Source organism: Miniopterus natalensis, chromosome 14, assembly GCF_054644295.1.
Source record: "Miniopterus natalensis isolate mMinNat1 chromosome 14, mMinNat1.hap1, whole genome shotgun sequence".
Classification (NCBI taxonomy): domain Eukaryota; kingdom Metazoa; phylum Chordata; class Mammalia; order Chiroptera; family Miniopteridae; genus Miniopterus; species Miniopterus natalensis.
Genome location: NC_142094.1, coordinates 53,590,365 through 53,608,605, shown reverse-complemented (window position 1 = coordinate 53,608,605; position 18,241 = coordinate 53,590,365). Strand labels below are relative to the sequence as shown.

The window sequence follows — 18,241 nt, the reverse complement described above, 5'->3', positions numbered from 1 at the left end:
ATCCAAGGAGTGGACTTGGTGGGTCTGAAGAGCATTATCATGTGGGGGTCAGGAATTTGGCTCTGGGCTTAAGCTTTGATTTTGAGCAGGAACTTTCCAGCCAGACTCCCAGCAAACAAGTCAGACACGGGGGAACACATGCCAGCCAAGTGTCAGCTCCCAAGAAAGAGACATGAGGCAGGAAAGGTGAGGGGTCCGTGGAGGAAGCTTCCTAGGGCCGCCTCATTGCCTTCATCAAACCGACAGGTGATGAATGAGAGCACGCGTCTAGCACTGTGCTGGGGCAGGGGACACTCAGAGAGAGCAAATGCCACCATCTCTGCCCAATGAGTTAATAACCTGCTGCCTATAGCAATGACCCTCACCCTATGCACCTGCACCCACTCAGTAGCCATCCCCATGGTTGGGTCTCCCCCACAGCTAAGGGAAATCTGGGCTTGGGGACAATGGCTCTAGGGGTTGTCCCAAGACCTCAGCCAATGCTGGGGCCTTGGCCACTAGCTTGTCCTCTCACTCCCCAGCATCTGGGGCGTTTGCAGGACTGAGAAGTAAAATAGGCTCCTGAGAGAGCAGCCACAGGAAGGGCTGGGAAGGCCGTGCAAAATTTATTGTAGGAAAACAGTCGACCCATGGGACCACTTCGACCACCTCCTCCAGGCCCCTGGGCCATAACATATGGTGTGGTTTAAATTTTAAAAACTGAGGAGTACTTAAGGAAAAAATGTTGGCAGGCTCTGAGGCATTTGTAAAATCATCTGAGCGACGGGAGGCTGAGCCACACCCTCCAGGAGATGGAGGCAGCACTGAGCAGAGGTAGGGAAGTCTGGAGGGCCCAGACTGGGGGTCCGATAGCAGTGGCTTCTGGACAAGGTTGGCCAAGGGGGTGATCTGGGACAGTGACAGCCCCTCCTGAGCCTCCCTGACCTCACCTGTAGGTGGAGTCAACAGAATCACATCATGCCAGGGACAGCAAGGACTAAGTGAGCTGGTGCCAGCACACAGTGGGTCCTCAATACATGATAGCTGCCATTGCTTGGAGGGAACCCAACCAGGTGGCAGCCCCAAAGGGGAAAGGATGGAGACTAGATGGGCAAAGCTGAGCCACCGTGGAAACGGCCTTTGCCAAGGGCAGCCAAAGGTTCTCTTAGCTGGGCCCTGTCGCAGGTTCCTCCCTCCCAGGCCGCACAGCTGCCCGTAAACAGGGCTATCTGTCTCTCATCTCCGAGGCTGCAACCATCAGAGAACATCTAGGCGGCTTCTAGCTCCCTGAAGGTGCTCAGCCAGTGAGCTGTCCTCACACCCCCTGGAGGGAAGCAGCTACTGTGGGTTAACCCCCTTGTGTCACATGGATGCCTTCACAAAGGGCTGCAGGCTTTCAGCAGCCCAGCTGTTGCTGGAGGAGCTGCTGCACGTGACCTGGATTGTGTCCACAGTCCCACCTGTCTCCCGAGTGGAAGTCCACCTGAGTAACTGCAGCAGCCGGGTTCAGTGCCTCAGCCTTAGTGCAATCGCCCATGGACACAGGCCATGGGGTCAGCACCCCAAGTGGCAGGCAGCCAGGGCCTTTTGAATCAAGCTAATTAAGGATCAACTGATCAAGACTCTTAGGTGGGTGAGGGGCTGCCTTTCTTTAGGGGCTAAATGTCACATGCTGGGCTTCTCTATGTCTCACTGGCCACACACCTCTCCCTGTCTAGAAGTGTCTTCCACCTTCTGCTTCTCATTGTTTGGTTCCTGTCTTGTAAATCATCTGTCATTCCCTCAGTGTGGGCTTGGAGAAGACAGAGTCTGATTGTCCGGTTTGTGGGGACCCTCTGAGATGACCTGGTCAAGTCTCACCCATTTTACAGCATAGAACACCGAGGCTTGGGCAGAGGAAGAGCAGTAGTCAGTTAGGAGTCACGCTGTTTCCTGACCTATGTGCCTGTGTGTTGACACACTGTGTGTGGATGGACGGATAGCCAGGACCCTGTCACACAGCTATGGAGACTAATCTGCCAGCAGCCTGGGACATGAAGAGCACCCTTCCAGGGGGGCTGGTGCCCACAGTGTCCAGGTCCTAGGTGAGGATGAAGCCACTGCTGGCCAACGGGGTGCAAGACACATGAAAAGCTGTCTCATCTCAGGCTCCAAAGGCCTCCAGGAGGTGGGTCTGGCGGGGGTGGGGGGGAGCCACTTTTAAGAAAGGGAAACTGAGGCTCAGTGAGGAAACATGACCATGTGGGTAGAAGAGCTGGGATGAGAAGCCCAGGCTCTCAGGCCAGCTTCTCTGACATGGATGGAGAACACATTTATCTCTCAAGTTGGGGGTAAGAAGATAAGTTCTAAAGACTAAGGCAACCAGGACCCTGGAGGGAGATGTAGGGGGTGGTGTTGCCTCTCTTCCTTCAGCCATGAGGGGGCGCTCTGAGGTGGGGTCAGGGCAGCCCCTGGCCCTCGGTATTCTCCAGAACCTACTTGAGGACATTCCGCACCCTGTTAAGAGTTCAGCTCACACTGCCTTTGCCCACACAGCTTCAGCCACCCTCTTTCCTCCAATCACCTTCAAACCCTTCCCACCACACCCACCCCTCACAACCACCCCTGCTGCCTGGCCTGGCCCACCCGTGTCGGCCCTGCCAGGCATGGGCACTCTGTGGGGAAGGATGAGGATTCTGGATCTCTGGAGACCAATGGCAGCCACCAGCCCGGCACTCACAGCTCCCCACATGGCCCGACACAGGTCGGGGGGCCCATATTCCTGGATCCAGCCTCCCAGTGCTCCTGCTGTAGGGTTTAGGCAGCCTCTTACCTTTGGGGTGAGGTACTTGGTCATAATTTCCTTCCCTTTTTCTCCCAGTTTTTCATCTGGAGTAACTTCATATTCTGCCTAAAACATAAGGAGGAAAAGACCAATAAGCGATTTGCTCCTGAGCTCCTGATAATTACAGAGCCTTCGAGGCCCCTGGGGGAGACACCCTGGAGGTCGCCTGACCCATCCCCTCCTACAGGGCAGGGAGCAGGGGCCTGGAGAGGGCAGAAGACCTGACATCAGTCCAGCCTATTCTGCACCATCGTGGACACGTGCTTAGGACAGCGGCTTTCCTTCCAGGCTGCACATCAGAATGCCTGGGGAGCAAACACTGGTGCTCAGGCCCCAGCCCAAGTCAGACCTTCTGGCGATGAGGGCTGGGCACCCAGGCAGCTGAGGTTGAGATGCCAGGAAGCTGGGGCTGAGAACCACCAACATAGATAAATCAAAGGAAGTCACTGGAAAATAACAAGCCACCAAACTGGGAGGTCCACCCCCAAGAGGCTGCCTTAGGTCATTCAGGCCTTACAAGCTGCGTGACCTTAGACAGTTTCCTTGATCTCTGTAAAATGCACATAGAAAAAGCACCAGCTTTTAGGGTGCTTGTGCAGCTAGAATGTGATAAAGCTCTGGGCCCAGAGCTGGGCACATAATAAATACTCAATTAACAGCTGCCATATGCTTACCACAGTTATTATTACACTTTGCAAGAGAAACAATGATATGGATGCCTACCTTTTGCAAGTTTTCAGCTTACAGGGTGAACACACAGAGATTTTTCAGATGCTCTTATCTGAACCTCAAAAGAGCCCCGCTAGTGATGTGGGAGGGCAGGGGCTACTATGAACCCCCTTCCCAGGGTCCTTCAGGGGAGGTGGAAGAGCTGGGACTTGGACCTCTTTCTCCACAACACTGCGGAATTTAGGACTCCCGATGGCACACTACACCCGTGGGACCCGGCTCTAAAGAAGTGAGCCCTCTGAAAGGTGGATTGTTTTACTTTCCTTGATCCATGAGGGGCTCCTTCACTGACACCTGACACACTTGCCAAGTGGGTAAAAGACCTGGAGTTACCAAGAAGCTTGGGCAAGCTTGCCTTTCTCATTTAGACAAGGGAACAAATTGCAAATTGTTTATAACATTTCAACATCTACCACTCGAGGGTTTGTCTATCTCAGCCCAAAAGTATAGCTATTTCAAAAGAGACAGAGACAATGACACCAGCACAGGCTGACCGAAACTCTTTCCCCCGTCTCCCTCTGTGGAGTTAGATGCCCTGGATCTTAGGCCTGGTTCAAGGAGATCTCTTATCCCAGTGTCTTGGGGCCAGGTCCTCCCCAGTCCATCCCAGAAGACCCTCCCAGGAAAAGGGAAGCACAAGCAGCACCTGGGACGCCCACAGAGGCAGCCAGGCACGTTTCCATCCTAAGTGACTGTTTCCTTTTATCACCATTTCTCTTTAATGGAGAATCAGGACTTGACGATTTTCTCCAAGGAAGAAACACTGATACTCTGATCATCTGAATGACAGGACTCTGGGGGGATGGACCTGGAAGGAAGCCAACCCACTCACTTTACAGAGCTGGACACCGAGGCACAGAGAAGTGAAGGCCTGGCCTAAAGTCACACAGCTGGTCACAGCCGAGCCGGCACAAGCACAGCCCTCCTGACTGCCACAGGCCCCCTCTCCAGGCCAATGCCTCCTCGCCGTTAGGGTGAGCCCTGTGGGACTGGGCATTTCTTGACAATTTGATTTGACTCATGATGGTCCTTGAGACCATTTAAGGAGAGAAGGTAGCACTTTCTTCTTGAGATTTTCCCCCTCTACGTTCCCCAACAATCCCCCCAAACTGATGTACATGTGAGCACACACCTCCACACAGTATGGAGTACATTACAGACCTACCCTGCAAGGTAGGTATTATCATTCCCAATTTACAGGTGAAGAAACTGAGGGTCTCAGAGGCCAAACACAACCAGTTCAAATACAGGAAAGCCAGCAAAGGACAGGGCTGGGAGCCGAGTCTCGAGCACAACTGACCGCCCTTTGCCAGAGTGAGGAGAGAAGCACCCAGTGTCTGCTGCCCTGGACACCCTGTCTAGTGGTCTGGCACCATGGGAATTTACCCAGACTGCTTTGCAAGGCCCAGACCACCTTTTGGGGTAGCTCAATCCCATGCCGAACCCTGGATTTACACAGTCCCAAAATACATCTGTGAAGTAGCTCTATTTAACCAAGTGGAGGCCTAAGACTCACTAATCAGCCTCAATAACCAGCTGAAAATATTATTGCCTAGGTACTGAAACCCACGTGAAAACAAAATAACATCACTTTTGGGTCAGCTGCCTCCCAGCAGAGGCCCAGCTGGGCGGATGGGCGCCACAGTTCCACAGGGAGGCAGCCGGGAGCACGCGGGGACAGGCGTCCCAGCCGGGCATCAAAAGGCCTTTCTTTGCGAGTCCACGTCAGGTCACTGCCACTCGAAGAGCATTTGTGTTGGGAGACAGAAAACCAACAGACGGCTTCCAGCCAGGCTTTCCACTGATTAAGTCACCTGGAGTGACAGGCCACATCTCTACAGTGACGCCCCTCCCAAGAGGGTCTCGTGGGGTACATGTCCTGAGAGGCCACCTGCAGAGAGGAGGCACCAGGGAAGCTCAGCTGCGGGGCCACCCAGAAACCCACAGTGGTGGGAACACCTCTGCCCAGGTAGTGGGCAAAAGCTGCTGAAGTCAGCTAAACCACATAGGCAGCAAAGAGGCTGGGCTACCAGCCTGCGCGATTACAATAATGCTGGCTGGGGAAATGGCAGCCACACAATGGAGAGAGGTAAGCCACATGCAAGGCATGCCCCTGTGACCTCCGTCTGTCAGAGAGCTCCCTCCTACCAGAAATACCAGAAAGGCTGCTGGGACTTGTCCTCTCTCCCACAGAGGGGACACACACTGTCCTCTCGGCTGGAATGCCCATGTGAAACCTTCTGCTGCCCAGAGCTCAACCTGAACAGCCAGAGTGCCAAACAGCACCTATGCCAACCTACCAGGAGGGCATCTCTCCTCCCCAGATGCATTCAAGGTGCCCACTGACGGAGGCACCGTTTCATGAGCCCCCTCCGCACTGTGATTTATGCCAAACACAGGCATCACCTTTGGGGAGGAGATGCTGCTCCAATACAAAAGAGCAAAATACTACACTGAGCTTAAGGCAAAGGGGGTTATTTATTATCTGCAGCTGCCAAAGCATCTGAACACCTGCGTGCGTCCTCCTTTAGAAACCGAATGTCATTCTCTGGGCCTCTCTCATGGCACCATCAACCTCAGAGAACGCTGGTGAAAAAATGTCCTCTCTCTCAAGACACTGTTCCCTCAGATGATTTTTAAGAGCATGAAGACTGCAAGCTGGTAAAGGGGAACCTGCCATGATTTCAAAGAAACCGGTTTAAAGATCAGAGCATCTGGGCTGGGTTCCTCTGGCCTCTGCCAGCTTTAGCTGTCACCTTCTCCCAGGAGGCCTCCTGCCCTGACAGAAAGATGAAGTAAGAGATGCTATGAGGTCTTGCCACCTCTGGCCTCTGTAATTACCGATGTGGTCAGCTTTTCCAGAGACCTCACAGCAGGGACAAGTGACGTTCCTGGTTGGCAGTGCTGCTCACCACGGCCCTTTCTGGAGAAGTACCCGGCTCCACCCACATTGGCCTTGGTGTCCTGCCTGTGTTGACCATGTGGGCTGGGGAGGGGGGAATCTCCATTTGCCCCTCCAGAGCCACTCTCTACCCTGTTGTAGGGCAGGCAAGAGTGAGGGGTAGTTACCTGTTGGCTCCCTCCCCGCCTGGGCACCAGGGGTTCCTGCACCCCTATTTTGAATATCCAGCTCTGCCTGAGCAGACACACTGTTCTCTGATCTTCGGCTGCCACCTGAGGAGCCCACCTGGGTCTGGGTCAGGAAGGGATTCATTGGCAACAGATGGGACAGGACCAGAGAAAGATGGGAGGGAGGAGTGGACTACTGGCCACGCTGGGGTCTAGACTGAGTGGTAGGAGTGGTTACGAGCACACTCAAGCAGTCCCATGGAGAGGTTCATATGTCAAACAACCGAGGCCTTACCAACCCACTGGCCATGTGCACAAGCTTAGAAACAGACAAAGCCTTCAGATGCCTGCAGCCCCAGCCAACATCTTGATATAACCTTGTGAGAGACCTTGAGCCAGTAGTGCCTCAGTAAAACATTTCCAAATCTTGACCCACAAAACTAAGATAATAAATGTTGTTGTTGCAAGCTGCTAAGGTAATTTAAGAACAAACACTTAACAGGCATCTGAACTCATAGCTGAACTCTGAAGTAATGAGTTCATTACTTCATTAAACATTCTTCTATATGTATTTTTCTATCTCTCATTTAATGAGAAAGCAAGTTCCAGGAGGGCAGAAACGTACTTCTCCTGCTCACTGTGTAGTCTCCAACTGCTAGAGCACAGTGCGACACATTGGAGGCATCCAACAAGTATGTGCCGAGTAAGTCTGGTTGAGGATCTGCCAAACCTCCCCAACCCCAAAGAGAAGAGACCCAAGTGTAGGCACGGGAGGGTTTCAAAAGAGCTGAGAGGCCATCAAAGCTCCCAGAAAAAAGGTTGGGGAAGTACGTCCATTTTTAAAATATATATATATTTTTAATTGATTTTTAGGGAGAGAGGAAGGGAGAGGGAGGGAGAAACATCAGTGTGAAAGCAGAACATTTATCGGCTACCTCCTATGGATCGAGCCCCCAACCCAGGCATGTGCCCTGACTGGGAATAGAATCAGCAACTTCTTGGTGCATGGCACGACGTCCAGCCAACTGAGCCACACCAGCCAGGGCAAGTATGCCCATCTTTAAGAATTCCATGGCAAGACCCTATCGGCCTGTGGAGGTTGACACTAACCTGGAACCCCTTCTGATCCCATAACCAGCTGGGCAAATCCTCCAGAAGCCAAATCTAGTCATAGCCTTAACTTAGCTCACTGACTCCATTTCTTGGTGGCAGGGGTGGGGAGGAGTCCTTCTCAGGTTCCCAGAAGCCCCTCAACAACCATTACTAAGGCTGAATTACCCTGTGGTCTGATGAGAGGGTGCAAAGACAGTTCTGCACTGCCCCTGTCCCCCCGGTCCCATCACCCAGGCCCTGCTCTCAAACAGCCATAGTCTGCTGGACTTGAGAAGCTCAGACACCAGGACTGTGCAGAGGATCAGCCTTTCCCACGGGCTACAGAGCCCGACAAGGATGGGTTATTTTTAATAAACTCCACTTGGCAGAAAATCAGCCTAGAGGTGGGAACAGAGAGGATGGCGCTGGCTGAGCCAGGGAGCACTGGGAGGTATCGTCACCCAGGACAGCACCACCTCCTCCCTCCTCGAGTTCCAGTCCGGATGGAAGGGGGAAAAAATGTACTTCAGACGAGAATTGCGCCAGCCCTGGAAAACTCAATAAAGTCTTCGTGCGTAAAAGAGGTGTTTCCAAAGGCTGGCCACTTGACGTCAAGATGGGCGATGAAAGGGCGTCGCTAATTCCGAGATGCAGACGAAACGCCAGGGGGCGGCCGGCCTCTCGAGAGTGGCAGCTTGGTTGAGGAGTATGTAAAGAGCATCTGTCGTGTCAACACAGGGAGCCACACTCACATTTCCTTTCCAAAAAAAAAAAAGCTCCTGGTAGAGGCCCAGCCAAAGGGAATGTCTGCATGACAGGAATGAAAATGGGCATCCAATAGGTTGCTTTCTTCTTCTCAAACTATGAGCACCTAACGAGACACAGGGATGGAAAATTCCACTGGCTCCTGGGCTTAGCCTTGCCCTGCTCTGCCTCATCAACTCTAGACAGGTCCCCAAGCTGCTGACACTTCAACTTTTCCAAATGGGCGCAGCCTTGGTCCAGGGCTCAGTCCTTGGGTTTTGTCTCTTCTCCATCCACACGCATCTCCTTGATGAGCTCATCCAGCCCGTGGCTCTAAATACCAGCTATATGTTGACAACTCCCCATCTTCCTATTTCCAGCCCAGACCTCTCTCACAAAGTTCAGGCTTGAACACCCTCCTCCCCTCGAACATCTCCACTTGGATGTCTGACAGACACCTCAAGCTGAGTATACCCCCAAAGCGACCCTCCCACAGCCTCCCCCGGACTCCATCCTTCCAGTGGCTCTGGTCAACACTTTGAAGCCATCCTCACTTTTTCTCTCTCACCCCGATGCATCGGAAATACTGTTAACTCTTGCCCTGGCGGTGGCTCAGGTGGTTGGAGCATTGCCCCATACACTAAAAGGTTGTGGGTTTGATCCCTGGTTAGGGCATATATGGGAAGCTACTGATCATACGGGAGGCTACCGATAGATGTTTCTCTCTCACCTCGATGTTTCTCTCTTCCTTCCCCCCCCCCAAGTCAATAAAAACATATCCTTGGGTGAAGATTTAAAAAAAGGGAAATGCTGTTAACTCTATTTTCGAAACATGCCCCAAATCCAACCATTCTTACCACTGCCAAATGCTTCCACGCGGTTTGTGTCACCATCAGCTCTCACCTGGACTGCTGCTGCAGCCTCCTATCAGATCTCCCAGCTCCCACCCTTGCCCCTCATAGCCTATTCCCAACAGAGTCAGAGAGTCCTTGGAACAACAATAAAAATAATGACTGCTGTGCATCAAAATGCACCATGTTTAAATCCACACATTGAAAACTCTAACTGGTTACTACTAGTGAGCCGATTGCTACTTTGAAAACATAAATACAGGGAGAGAATCAAGCATTTCCTGTATGAACTTTACTAAATAGTCATCCAACGTGTTTCCTAGCTGGTAAATGAAGAAGGAATGATAGACTTAGAATGTCGCTATGTTGCAACCCCTAATTAATCAACAGATGTGGGTACTGAATATCAATGGCTGCTGCCGCCTCAGAAAGACAGACACCCAGATAGTATATGTACCCTGAGAGAAGAACATGAGCCACTTATGAAGTCAGCTCCCCCGTCGCAAACTGAAATGAGTCCGACTCAGTTTCTGGATTCAATGATCGATTTACAAGAAATACAGAGAAGCCTTTTAAATGACACATGGGGACAAGAGTGCAAAATTCAGACCACGGGACGCTCTTCTGGATGAACAAGGGGCGATGGATGTAAACTGTTAAAACATACATTTATAAAAAGTATAAGAAAATCAGAAATGGGAATGCTGACTAAGTAGATGATAGGAAAGAATTATATTTGAGCTACGGTAATGGGATTGCGGTTATGTTTTTGTTAAAAGAACCCTTACCGTTTAGAGGTACATATGAAATGTTCACAGGAGAAATGATAAATGTGAGATCTGCTACAAAATGCTACAGAGGAGTGGAGGTGGGTGAAAAAAGATTGGCCTTGAGCTCATAATTGTTGAAGTGTGGTGAAGGATGCATGGGGGTTCATTATACTATTCTGCAGACTTTTACCTTTTATAGTTTGAAATTTTCCATAATAAAAAGCTATGAAAATACTAGACCCCTCCCCCAGAGAAACAAATTAATGAGTCTGGGCTTCAATTTGAGCACTGGTATTTTTTTAAGGCTCCCCAGGTGTTTCTACTGCTCGGCCAAGGTTGAGAATCCTGTAATCGAGTATTCGAGGCATGCAGAGAGCCTGCATGGAGATCAAGATGAGGCTACGAGGGGAGGGAACTGGTCTGGAGAGTCTAGAAGCCAAGCACATGGTCCTTGGTGAGGTGGGGAAGGGCTGAGGAAGAAGGGGGGCCAAGGACCAGGAAGAATTCAGGCTGGTCATTGGCACAGGGAACATGTCAGGGCTGGTAGTTTGGGGCCTGGGGAGAAGTTCTGAGTTTGTTTAGGACATGCTGACTTTGAGGGGCCCATGTGAGTTCTGGTGGAGACAGTCAATGGACAGTTTGGCTTGTGGGTCTACAGAGCCACACTGAGACCCTGAGGAAGACACAGAAACTTATGCCCAATGGGGTTGTCCCCTGAACCAAGAGAGAGGTTGGGATGGCTGAAGCCAGTAATGCCATGAGGACCTCTAGGGCACAGCAGCACCCTGGCCCCTGCCCTGGGAATGGGGGCCTAGGTGACCACACTCCTTTGATGACTGGTCTGCACTCTTCACCTTGGATAGATACCCCAAGGGCAGTGGGCCAGACTGAGGTGCCCTGCCTTCCTGAGCAGGTGCTGATGAACTCCCGCATAGTCCTACATCCAGTCCTCCAAGCCCACTCAGATCAATCCGCATTTGTTAAACAAGTGAATGGCCAGAACATCTGCAGCAAATCCCCATAGTGTGAATCATGGCCATGTGTGCCAGCAGCTGCCAGATTGGCTTGAAACTGTCAACACATGTTCATTCCACAAACGTGTGCTGAATGCCTGTATGGGCCAGTCACTGTTCGAGGCTGGCAGCGGTGAACTAGAGCCAGGGTCCTGGCCTCGGGGAGCTTGCCTTCTAGTGGGGAGGTAGACGGGAAACAAGTCAACACACACGAGCCTTGAGACTTTAGAAGATGGAGTATCTGCTTGGGGAAGGGGCAATGGAATTCAAGTGCGACCTTAGGGTGTTGGGAAAACCATAGGACTTCCCCACATACAGCCTTGCACAGCCCAGGCTCCCGGAATCAGAGAGCTAACAGGGCCTCAAGTTAAAGCAGCAGGAACCAAGGCCCAGAGGGGGAGACGGCCCACCTGTGGTCACTCAGTGGTTCAGACCCAGAGACAAGCCTGCATCTTCAGAGTCTGCACTGGAAGTTTCTAGAGCAACAATTTTATTCTTCATACCCTCCTAAAACCATATGGCCTGTCTTTTCCTTTGGACAAACACGATTGCTGATCACAGAGGACTGAAGACCCTCCCGCCCCCCAAGACCAGGAACTTACCACTGAATCCAGAAACTGAATGTAACACTCCAGCCCAGGTCTTGTTTCACAGAACTGCCGGAACAGCAGCCTCCCGATTGGCTGCTTGTCACACAAACTGCAGTAATCTCTGTCTGGAGACAAGGAAAGGAGAATGTGATGAGATCCAGGAGAGGGCCAGGCGGGGCCAACCAATCAACCCACCCCCGGATGTAACGCCCGATGGACGGAGCCAGGTGATTGCAAACTCAGGAGCCCTCATTTATCTGTGGGCTCTGCAAGCTCAGGTGATGTCAATGTAGAGGAAGTTGCCTGTTAGGACCCGGCCTCTACGCCCCAGCCCACTCCCCTTTCTGACGCGCTGATTTCTATATGGAGATGCCAACAGTTCTCAGGTCCACGACTGTCCCCAGGCTGACTGATCAGCACGTCACATTCCCTCATTACAGTGACTAGATAAGGGTGGTAGGCCTGTAACCCACACCAGTAAAGTCAGAGTGAACCAGACTCTGGATACAGGTGCCAGGGGGCGAGGCCAGAGTGTGCTGCAGTGTTCTTGACACTGCAGAGGGAGCTGCTGTGAGGATGAGGCTGACACACAGAGGTCAGAACTGGGAGAATTACAAGTAGACTTGGTGCCCTGGTGATGCCAGGAATCTCTGATCAAACCATGCCTGCAGCCCAACCATATCTGAAAAGCTTATAATGAGCTTTGCTTAAGGCAGTTTGAAAAAAATTTTAATTATCCGTAATTCAAAGCATCCTAATACGGTAGTAAAAAAATAAAATTCATTTTTGCCCAATTGGAGCAAAGCCCAGTCTTAGGATTCTTCAACTATGAAAACCCTGCTTTTTCCAGCTGAGGGCTCTAGAGGCACAGACAGAAAGTGACCAGCCCTCAGCCACTCAGTAGCCACGAGAGGCCTAGCCAATGACTTGCTATGTGACTTTAAGCAGCTTACTTGCCCTTTCTGGGCAACAGTCTTCCCCTGAAAATAAAGGCCTGTGTTTGAAGTAAGAGGGAGGTTGGAAGGGGGACCCTTTTTGGCTCTTCCTACAATGACTCCGCAAGAGGCTTTCTCTGGCCAGAAAGATGCTCAAAGGATTGACTGAGATTCGTAGCCCTGAACCTTCTCGAGCACTGCAAATTAGCCCTTTGATCCTGTAGCTGTGCAGAGACAGTCAGGAGATTTCATGGGGAAACCAGGAAACAGGATGAATCAGACCTGGGTTAGGAGAGCTACCTGAACAGAAGGAATGACTGTTCTTGCCAATGCAGAGAAGGAGCCAGGACGATCATTCCCCTACAGGGCATTTCCCTGGAGATAGGGATACAACAGGAACACATACCTCATGCCAATTCATTTCCATGCCCAAAGAGTTTAGTCATGGGCAGGTAACGCTATTACCTGTAGGGAGGCTGGAGGCTGTGAGTGTGGGTTATGGAGCTAAACTGCCTGGGTTCAAATCCCAGCCTCACAATTTACTGCCTGTGTGACCTGGGGCAACTGACTGGACACGTTTATCCCTCAGTTTCCTCATCTGTAAACTGGGAACAGTAATTGTACCCAGCTCCGAGAACTATCACGAGTACTGAATAAGACAATGCATAGAAAGGACGCAGACCAGAGCCTGGCTCATAGGAAATGCTTAACAAACACCACCTATTATCATTGTGGGTGTGGGCCTTTTGGTCTGTTCCATCTCCTTTCCTCTCAGGAGCCTTCTCTCCCTGTCTGTAAAAAACCAGCCTAAGGTTCTAAGGGAGCCTACAGCTTTCAAACCCCAGAGGGCACGTGACTCAGTCCTAGCCAATCAGAGCCCTCTTCCCATGGCCACAACCATAGGTTCACTTGACCTGAGTGGGCCTTGGAGTCCTTCCAGGGTTTTTGCTAGAAGTTCCAGGAAAGACACTTGCTCCTCTCTGGGATGACAAGGTCTTAGGTCTGGTCATCCCAGAGCTGCCACAGCTGTCTTTCCCACCAGGCGGTGAGGGCCCATGGAGAGTGAAGCCAGCTCGAGGAGAGCGCGCTGAGTGAAGGGGGAAGCCTGGTGCCAGTGCTGCCCCGGGATCCTGGGGCCAGCTCGCCAGGCCAGCCGCGCCTGCAGGTTATTCACCCAGAGTCCGGGAAGCCAGGGGCGGGTTTTTGTCTCTTGTGACTGAAGGAGCAAGTGACTAGGTCTACAGGCTGGAGAGTTTTACAGCCCACTTCTTTCACGGATAAACTGCCTGCGGGCAGGGACTGTTTTTGGGGAAATTCACCCGCTCTAAGTATTCTGTGTATAAGAAGGCACTCAAAAATTTCTCATTCTCACAAGTGGATACTTTGATCAATGGGGCCCCTCCTCAAGTGGTTTGGGGGCTGAATCTAGCCTTGAACTATCCCCTTAATTCAGGCCACCTTTCCATGCACACGGGTGGTTCACAAATGGCTGCTCCCACAAACATTTAACCCACATCGCTTTGCGCCAGGATTGGCGGGGGCAGCACTGGGATGTGGTCCAGCCCTCAGGGATCTTGGACTCTTGGAAAGGGAGAGTGTGTGTGTGTGTGTGTGAGAGAGAGAGAGAGAGCAGACAAGATCCCACTGACAGTAATAAAATGTCAAGTTAGATGAGTGTTGTCAGCCACAGTGGGTAGTCTGGGAAGGAGGGAGCCCAGAGGGTGAGAGGTCTGTGGCCTGCACCTGTTAGCACAACGCCCTGCAGACACAGCCTGCATCCTCTCTGCCTCCCACGCAACCTGATGCCCACAGGTGAGGAAAACAAACACCCCATCCTTTCCCAATCAGCCGAACTTCCCCAGCACAGACACAGAAGGAGAGTAAATTACCTTATGTCAAACTACGGTTTAATCCAATCTCGGCAGAGAGCACCACGCTGCTCATGTGATTTAAACAAGTTCCCCCTTTTCCAAAAGCAATTATGAGATCTCATGTACTGTGTTGTGACTGCTTAAGGGTTCATCTGACAACATCTTTTCTCTCCATATGGTGTTTGCTGTCAGTATGGAAACAAGGCTGCTATAAACTCACAGCATAGTAAACACCATGTGATTCCAACACAAGCTGTCAGCACCTCAGTTCCGTGCCGCTCCCAGCTGTACACAGGATCCCAGCCACCGGCTGGAAGCCCAGGAAGCAATAAAAGGATCACTAATCATCTATTCAGAGTCTTTTCTCAGCCTTGAGTGAAGATAAATGGGCCGATCTTCTGAGGAAGCACCACCACCACCGATAAAACCAAAGTGGAACGTTTGAGCTTCCCTTAGAAGCAGAGAACAAAGCCACGGAAGGTGGATGATGAATGTGGGATTGATCGAGGTGACAGGACAGGCTGGGAAGAGCAACGACAGAACAAAACTGCAGAAAGCAGGACTGCTGGCAACGTACAAGAAGGGGGCACACACTGCCCTCATGATTTAGGGCTGGTTACAGGATGGCATCCATGGGACAGCACGTTCGAATATGGGAATGGGGTGACAAGTGTGCCGACGGCAGTGCCAGCAGGGGAGAGGCTGAGTGCTGGGGATGAAGAAGAAAAAGGTCAAAGCCAGAGAAATGGGGCCAGAGTCAGGGTCAGGGGCAAGGAGCAGCCACAGTGAGGAGGTAAATCCCAGGTCAGAAGCCAGGAGGTGTGTTCAGGCAAGAATGCAAGGCTCAGTCTGAGATCACTGCAGGGAGTCTTCGAGAATGGCTGAAAGTGTATGAAGGATCCACAAAAAATTAAAAATAAAACCACCATATAATCTAACAATCCCACTTTTGGGTATTTACCCAAAAGAACTGAAATCAGGATGTCAAAAAGATACTTGCCCTCCCATGTTTATTGTGGCGCTACTCACACTACCAAGATGTGGAAACCACCTAAAAGACCATTGACCACTGAATGGATTAAAATGCGGTGTATACATACAGTATATACATACAACTGTCAACCAACAGAGGGCGCAGCAAGACCAGGGGCCCACCCTCACCACCACCTTGTGAAGTTTGGGTGCTTTGCTGAGAACCTTGTCTCCTACAGTCATAATAATCTATAGTCTATAGTCATAATAATCTACTAATGGTACCCCCACCTCAGGCCCACTGTCAAGGACACCTGCAATAGACTGAATGTTTGTGTCCCCACCCTAAAATGCACACAGGGAAACCTAATCCCCATTGTGTTGGTATTTGAAGGTGGGGCCTTTGAGAGGTGACTCGGTTACGAGGGTGGAGCCTTCATGAGTGAGATTAGTGCCTTTATCATAGAGACTCCTAAGAGCTCCCTCATCCCTCTGCCACATGAGGACACAGCAAGAAGGTGGCCATTTATGAACCAGACAGTGGGCTTTCACCAGACACAGAATCTGCCAGCACCTTGATCTTGAACTTCCCGAACTCCAGAACTGTGAGAAATACATTTCTGTTGTTTACAACCCACCCAGTCTATGGTATTCTGCACAGCAGCCCAAATGGACTAAGTTGTTATCTATCTAGTCCTGGGGAAGTGCCTTAATTCTGCCTGGCGTATCACACGGGCAACCAAGTGAGCTGTTGCTATCAAGAATTAGCAATACATGTTAAGTGCCTGGCCCGGACTCAGCACACAGTAGGTCCTACATAAACAGCTGCCATTCGAATAGATCATATCTCCTCTAGAAGACTCAAATATGGTGTCTTTTACTCCTCTGAAGATGCAGGGGGGAAAACAGGGGATGTAGCTGGTGAAAGGGGACTTGACTGCATCAGCACCAAAGAAGGGAAAAGCCTCTCCACCCATGGCTGAGCCACTGGAGGACTCCACGCCCCAGGAGGGCAGGGGCCAGGGCTCTGCAGGCCTCTTTCCCTCGCTTTGAGCCTCTCTCTCAGAGAGAAGCCACACGTGTCCTCACAGCACATGGCCGAGGTTAAAATCTCACAACCCACAGTCAATTCCTTCAAGACTCATAACCCCCCATGGGACTTAGAAACAGAAATGATATTGATCGTGAAGATAAATAAATGCTGTCACTGTTTTCATTCCTTTCGAGTGACATGAAATGGGAACATACTTTCTTAATTAGGAGCCTGTGGTATGTGGACGCTTGGAGGGCAACCAGATTTTCCCAACTGAGGGCCAGGGCACAGGCATGGCTCCCCTCAGATGGCCAGGAACCCGAGTGAGTGAGGCCGCCCTGCCTCCCCGGCTTGGAGAGTTGGCCTTGATCCCTAGTGCATGGGGAGCAAGAAGTCATGGCAGGGAGCAGGGAGAGGGTGGGGAAGGGGGTGGCTGATGAGTGAAACCTGCTTAGGACTGTTTTCTTTGTTGCCCCAGGCACTCCTTGAACTTGGGCCAATGAAAATGCATGTTCCATTTGAGAAGTAAGAGCAAGAAACGCAGCTTCCTGAGGAAATGGAACCACTAACACCCGAGCCCTTGGAAATGAAACCACATGTTTATTGTACCTGGTGGTGGTGAGGGGGACTCCAAAAGTGATTCCTGAAGCCATCTCTACCTACTGGGGAGTTATTTTATTTTATTTTGTTTCATTTTATTTTATTTAACACTGTTTTACTGAAATACCAGGGGTTTGGGGTGTTTTTTTTTTTAAGGGGGGTGATTCCTGATAGATCCTCCAACAATTTAGGAAAACAGATGCAGAGACTGGATTAGACACGAACCCTTTACTTTGCCATCCCCCAGGTCTAAAACAATCCACAGAAAAGTGCTCTGAGAACAGCTTTCTCTTAAAAATTCCTGCCAGAGCTGGAGAAAACAATTGGGCGTTTGCTTGGAGGGCAAGCTCTCTGACGTTGGAAAGGCAAGATGGCATCACGGATAACGGCAATTCCTCACAGCCCGCCTCCTGGGAGGAGTAGGAGAGGAAAAGGGAAACATTTGGTATTTGGTTAGCAGCAGCTGAGTGGGTTCCTATTACTTCAAGAGAGATGTTTTTATGTGAATAAAAATGACATACTGCACATTACACAAACACGCCCAAATCACGCCCGTCTTCCTGTGCCTTTTGTCCCCCTCATCCTGGTCTCTAGTTTTCCCAAGTGTCTTATACTTGTCACATGTCTCTGTAAAACCAAAATATTAAGGCTGGGTCTTACAAAGATTGGTGGCACCTGGACAAGCCACACGTAAAATCTACTCAGTTGTAGGGTGCTTGGGGCTGGGCTACCAAGAGGAGGGAAGGGATAGTAATGGGGGAAGGGAGGGAAGGAAAGTCTTGTCTATGGATTTGTGAAACGAAGAAGAGAAGTGGGTTGAAACATGCTTCTGGGAGCCCAGGGCAGCAGCCCCTACCAGCCTTCCCTCTCTGATGAAGGTCCAGGTCTCCAACTTGAACTCACTGGGTGCAGTCAAACCCCAGGAGATACCTGGGAGTCTGGAATAGGGCTGGGGGCTGAGCTGGACAGGACAGGTCACCATGGGGCCCTCCAGGCAAAGGCCAGGCTGCACAGTCAGGCAGTGATCTCTCCCTTATCCTCAAGGCCAAGAAAAGCAAAGAATTTAGATATTCCCTTGTAGTGGGGAAGGGACAAAGAACTGGGTGGGTAAGTGGAGGGGTGGGTGGTGCAGGCGAACCCAGGAGTGGCTAGGTAGACACGGAGACTGT

General features: G+C 51.1%; 1 protein-coding gene across 1 annotated transcript in view; it reads right to left on the bottom strand.

Moving 5' to 3' along the window:
• The window catches only part of GRK5 (G protein-coupled receptor kinase 5), a 158,781-nt gene that overhangs the window by 34,358 nt on the left and 106,182 nt on the right, over positions 1-18,241 (bottom strand). Inside the window, exons 3-4 of the mRNA XM_016206349.2 lie at positions 11,674-11,786; positions 2,792-2,869 (exon numbers count right to left, since the gene is read on the bottom strand). Coding sequence (XP_016061835.2) covers positions 2,792-2,869; positions 11,674-11,786 — 191 coding nt within the window. The remainder of the gene's footprint in view (positions 1-2,791; positions 2,870-11,673; positions 11,787-18,241) is intronic.